General features: G+C 40.8%; 1 protein-coding gene across 3 annotated transcripts in view; it reads right to left on the bottom strand.

Moving 5' to 3' along the window:
* Sort1 (sortilin 1) overlaps window positions 1-6,000 on the bottom strand; it is a 113,242-nt gene that overhangs the window by 37,291 nt on the left and 69,951 nt on the right. For all 3 annotated transcript variants that reach the window (XM_023721688.1, XM_023721689.1, XM_023721690.1), the window contains one exon: window positions 425-527. In XM_023721688.1, coding sequence (XP_023577456.1) covers window positions 425-527 — 103 coding nt within the window. The remainder of the gene's footprint in view (window positions 1-424; window positions 528-6,000) is intronic.

The raw sequence follows: 6,000 nt of genomic DNA, 5'->3' as shown, positions 1-6,000 counted from the left end.
GTGCTTTGCTTAGCTTAGCTTGTTCTAAGTAGGTGCTTTAGACCACTGAGCCATCTCACCAGCCCCCTTGAGTCTTGATCTTATTAAAATGTATCATCCTGAATTAAGTTAGCACATCATACCTGGTATTTCCAGCCTGGTCAGATTCTCAGTCCCTAGCTTGTCATCATAGGGACTGCATATTGTAATGCTAAATAACTGTGTTACAAGTTTTGGCACATTTTGCCCAGGGGCCAAAACTAGAAATCTGTGTGCTGAATTACATTCTTTTGTGATCAGTATTAAATAAACTATATTTAATGTTCAAATAAAGTAATACTGTAAACTAAAATAGAATACTGCGCATCACTGGATCATTCAACAATAATACCCAGCAGCACTGCATGTACCACTGAACGCCAGCTTTCCATGGTAGGAGTCTTACCTTTCCAGAATTCTCTGGACCAATGGCCATGCCAAATTCAGTACGAATGAAGGTGTTATTGATGAGATTTGTAATATCCTTAAAGTTTTTTCCATAATCTTCACTGAAGGAAAGAAAAAAGAAAGAGGTACATTTAGAGTGCAGCTGTCCTGGCCGCTGGCTCCCACTGGCTTCTACTCCCCTTTTCACGGCTTTTCCAGGAAGTCGGGATTAGCCTGAGTCATTGGTTCAGGAAAGAGGCGTGAGTAGGTTGAACCAAGTAGATAAAACTGGGTTCCACTAAGTGATGTCAAAGGCTTCCCAACTAATCCATTAATCCACCATGCTTATAATAAAGCTGTAAATTAAATAAAAAGTCTTGAAACTTTTCCTACTGGCACAAGCATTTAATATATGTAGCACCAAAATACAATTAGGAAAAACAAACTACCAACCTCAACTCTTGGTTTCTCAAAACTTTTCTCAAAAGTTCATTCCAACAATATCTTTGAGAGGTATTTTAATCCATGTTTATATTCTGAGAAATAATAAATATTAGCAGCTATCTACTCTGACAGGGTTACTACTACATATTGCTTTTTAAACATTTTTATCTTAAAAATTTGTATTAGTCATGTTTATAGTACATTCAGTGTGGGGGTCTGGTACATGGACAGACAGTTCTTGGTACCCTCTGCTCACCCCTTCTCTCCCGAGCCTCCCCACAGCTTGCTGATCGCAATACGTATTACATTTAAGGAGCCATCAGTGAAGAGCACTGCACGCTGCAGTAGTTGCCCACTGACACACACAATCTGCAGTGGTTTTCACTGACAAAATTTGTGACTTAAAAGGATAATATAAATTTTGGTAGCAGCTTCAACAGTCAAGAATGATAAAACATGACAGATGCAAGAAACTGACGACAGTATCTTTTCCAACTCCCATTTGTCACAGGAGCTGCAAGGGCAGAAAACTTATCAAAAGTCAAGTAGTTAATTAAAAGACAAAATTGAAGCCACAGCCCAATTTTTAAATTCTCACCCCTAAACTAGACACTACTTTCAACCACTGTGAGGTTTTTTCCTTACAGCCTAGGTTCTTCCTTTCTCAGTAGAGTTTGTGGTCTGGCAACAGAGATCAACTAAGGGGAAGCTGGAGACAGGAGAGACATGGGGGCACCAGTCCGTTCAGTCCCTGATAGTATGTGAAAGCAAGTTATATGTCTTTCAGCAGTCTGAAGGACTCCTCCCCTTCCTTAGCACAAGCATGGAGAAAATCCCTAGATAAATAATATTGGCCCCACTCAATAGATTCCTGTGTTGTCTTATCTTTGGCTTTGGAATAAAAGATTAGTTCCTATCTTCCTGGCAGCCAGCAAAAGATGTGAATCAACCATCCCCAGTCCTGCAGGGCACACACCAGTCTTCCTGGGGTTGCAGCAGCTTGATTGTCACTGGTTTACACATCTCCCCTCCTTCATGACATCGCCAGGGAACTCAACAAACCCACTGGCAAGACTGCTTGCTTTTTAAGAACTTGGCACAATAAACATATCCCTGCTCTTCCGAAAATGCAGCATGAGCAACCCAAAAAATCAACTGCAGCGACCCTCTGCTACTTTAGCCAGTTAAGCGCATGGAAAAAAAGGACTTGCATCACCCACTGGGAGTTAAGTACGATTCTTTCAAGGCAGTTTTTGGCCTAGAGAAATACAGAATTTTAACATAGGAATTTGTCTAAACATAACTTTATTTTTCTATCAGAATACACATGCATATGGCATGCATTATGAAGAGGAAATAAAACATCTTGCAAATTAAATTTACTTTTCAAAATCTCTACAATTAAAATAATCATAAACATAGTCAAATGATAAGCTAACAATTGAAATCATATACTTTAGAAATAAGTCTTTTTGGAGCAGGCAACAAGATGGAGTGGTGAACAGCGGCGAGAAAGGCGCTCTGAGAGAAGCCACCCAGATGCTGGAATATGGCAACGGGAGGAAGATGAGGGGAGGGAAGTGGGTCCCCTGGCCTAGCAAGGATCTGAAGCATGTGGAAGCAGCCACTTAAAGAACTTAGCTAGGGCCAGGCCCCCGAAAAGCTTATTCTACTGCACCATCTCCCCAGCCCTTTTAAGGATCTGAAGTATGGAGGTGGTCGGCAGCACACTCCCTAAGACAGGCCTCACTGCACCAGGGAAGTGGCTCAAACCTGTGGACACACAGTGACTTGGCAGCCCCCGAGGCCTCCTCAGAGAGAGACAGCAAAGGAGGGGAGCAGTGGATGCGAAAGACTACACTAACTGGCTGCGAGTGCTGAGGGCTCAATTATCTAGTGCGAGACAGAGATTGGCTGAGAGCCACCTTGGAAAGGGGCCGGCTGAGCTCAGAACTCAGATCTGTTGCTGCCATTGAGCAGCTCCTAGCTGGGCTCAGGCCCACAGAAGGTGTGCTGATGGCTGCAGGCCAAATGAGCCTGTTCTCAGCCACAAGGTCCAGGCTTGCTGAGATTGTCCATTACCCTGCCAAAAAGCTACTGCTGGCTTTCTGGGACAGATCGGCACAGCTTGGGACTGACTCTGTCTCCACATGCTGTCTGCCAGTGGCAGCAAGTCAGCCCTGGAAGTGGACCTTCTCTTTCACTTTGGCTGCTGCTGTTGTATTTGTTTTTTTCTCCTTCATTGTTTAATATTGTTTTTATATGTGGTTTCTGGCCTCTTTGATTGTTGTTCTGTTCTGTCCTTTTTACCTCTTCCTTCTCTTTTTTTTAAAAAAAAATTATTTATTTATGTGTGTGTGTGTGTGTGTGTGTGTGTGTGTGTGTGGCCAGCTCAGCCCACCAGGGGGCAGCGCTGGCTGGCATGTGGTGCTGGGGGATTGAACCGCGGTCCCTGTGCTCTGTTAAGCTTGTTCTAAGTAGGTGCTTTAGACCACAGAGCCATCTCACCAGCCCCCCCATTCTCTCTTCCCTCCAGTCATCTGCATCAGTTTCCCAAAGCGAGGGTAGATCCCTCTTTGTTCTCCAGCCTTACTTCTAATTTCTTCCTCTTCTACCTCTCTATTTTTTCCTAACTCCTTATAAATTTAAGCTCTGAGGGTAAAATTGACATATTAAGGACTTATATACTGCATATAATTTTCTAGTCTGTTTTAGATTTTGTTACACAAGCACAAGTCTAGTTTATATGGTTAGAGGTGGCAAATTAATGATTACCTCAGTTTGTCATTTTTTAGGCTATGATTGATGCTATTATTGTTGATGGTACCACTTTAGCCAAAAATGACAGAACTGTTCTAAACAGACATTCTTCCTGATATTCCAAGACTGAGATTGACTAAAGCTCATAGAAAATACTGTGGCACAGTGTCAAAGAACCAGGGGCTGGGCCAAACAGGCAGCAACTTCTTATCCCCAACGAACTGCACACATAGGATCTTGCAACAGACTCAGAACCAAAAAATCAATTATGCTTGGATGACAACTCAGAGAAGTAGTCACTTTCTAAGGGTTATAAATACTAGCAATAAAGCAACCCATCATAGGCAATTTATAAGTATGATCCAAGGAATTAAAACAGCAAAAAAAAAAAAAAAAAGAGAGAAGACACTTAAACAAGATGCAACCCCAGACATCCAGTTCACAAAGGCAACCCAGAAGGCAATGAGATGGGACAATCCAAAAGCCACCTACCTGGCCTCACTAAAGTGCCAACAACAAAGCAACTGAATAAGGCTCTAGAAAAAAATCAAATCAGAAATAATTTTTCATATAATTGCAGGGATGGTTTCCACAATGAAAACTATTCTTAGTGACTCTAGAAAAGATACTGACCAAAAAAATAGAAGAGCTGAAAAAATTATGGAAGCCATGAATGTTCAGCATAGAAAGTAAATGAAATCCATAAGGCAGATTCAAGCAGATATCCCAGAGAATAAAAATTCCATTGAAAGTATTTACAGCAGGTTAAGCCAATGTGAAGACAGGATCTCAAATATAAAAGACAGGCTTGTAGCTAGTGATCATGAAAAGATTTCTTAAAAATAGCAAGAGACCATAAGAAATCAATCAGCAGCTACTTAGATGAGGAAAACAAGAATAACTTAAGATTGATTGGAGTCAATGAAAAAGCAGAGATAACACAAATGATATAAAGAACCTGTTCACAGGCATCATGGCAGAAAACTTCCCTGGTAGGGAAAAAAATATTTGATGCATAGATAAGTGAGGCATATAGAACTTTAGTTAGCCTTGATTAAAAAAAAAAAAAAAAAAAACCACCTTGTGGTGGGCATATTATAACAGAGTTTCCAGAAATTTCACACAAGAATAGAATCTTAAACACCATTAGAGAAAAGAAACAAATCATTTATACAGGAAAGCCCATCAGAATCACAGCTGACTTTTCAGCACAAACCCTCAAGTCAACGAGAGCTAGGAATGAAGTATTTCAAGTTACAAAGGAAAACAACTTTCAACCCAGACTGATGTACCCTATAAAGCTATCTTTCAAAACTGATGGAGAAATATACTTCTATGACAAAGAACATCTCAGGAAAATTATGACCACCAAACCAGCAAATGTTTTCAAAGACACTCTAGAAAGATAACAAGGACTAAAACTCCATGAACCCCAACCAAAAGAATCCACAAGGCAAGGCAAACAATTAAGCAGAGGGAGGGCAAAGAGAGGAGGAGAGCCAACAACAGAAAAGTAACAAGGAAAAGTCAGTACATATCACTTATAACCAGCAATGTCAATGGTCTCATTTCACCAATCAAAGACTAAGACTGGCAGAATGGATCAAGAAGCAAGATTCAAGGGCCGGCCAAATAGCTCAGCAGATTAAAGCACCTGCAAGAAGGTGAAGGGACCAGAGTTCAATCACCGGGCCTGCAGTGCAGCCCCACCCCTGGGGTACACTGAGACAGCAATTGAGACTGGGTGTGGTGGCACACGCCTGTAATTCCAGATCTTGGGAGGCTGTAAACAGGTGGATCACAATGAATGTGGTCTAGTAGTGAGACCCTGAATACCCTATAGGCCCTTCCCTTAAAAAAAAAAAAAAAAAGTAAGATCCAACAATATGCTGCATACAAGAAACAAATTTAATTAAAAAATTCACAGACTGAAAGCCAGAGGATGGAAAACAATATTCCACGTGACAGGAACCCAGAAAAGGGAGGGGTAGCTATTCTATTTGCAGACAAAGCAAATAGCAAGACAAGACTGATTAAGAGAGATAAAGGAGGTCATTACGTCCTTGTAAAGGGAATAATCAAGAGGAAGAAATAATAACCATAAATACATATGCAACAAATACCAGTGTACCCAATTATATAAAACAAATTTTAGAGAACATGAAGAACCAAACAAGCACTAATACAATTATATTGGAGGATCTTAATATCCCACTGCCACAAAATGACAGATCAATTAGACCAAAAAATTAACAATGAAATATTACAACTGAACCAAACTTGGTTTTGTTTTTGTTTTTTTTTTCCCCAGAATCAGGCATTGAACTCGGGCCCTTGCACTTGCCAAGCAAGTGTTTATTCTACTGAGCCATCTCCCTGGCCCTGAAACAA

This window comes from Octodon degus, unplaced genomic scaffold (assembly GCF_000260255.1).
Source record: "Octodon degus isolate 3935 unplaced genomic scaffold, OctDeg1.0 scaffold00084, whole genome shotgun sequence".
In the NCBI taxonomy this organism is placed as follows: domain Eukaryota; kingdom Metazoa; phylum Chordata; class Mammalia; order Rodentia; family Octodontidae; genus Octodon; species Octodon degus.
This window is presented reverse-complemented; position numbering and strand designations above follow the sequence as displayed.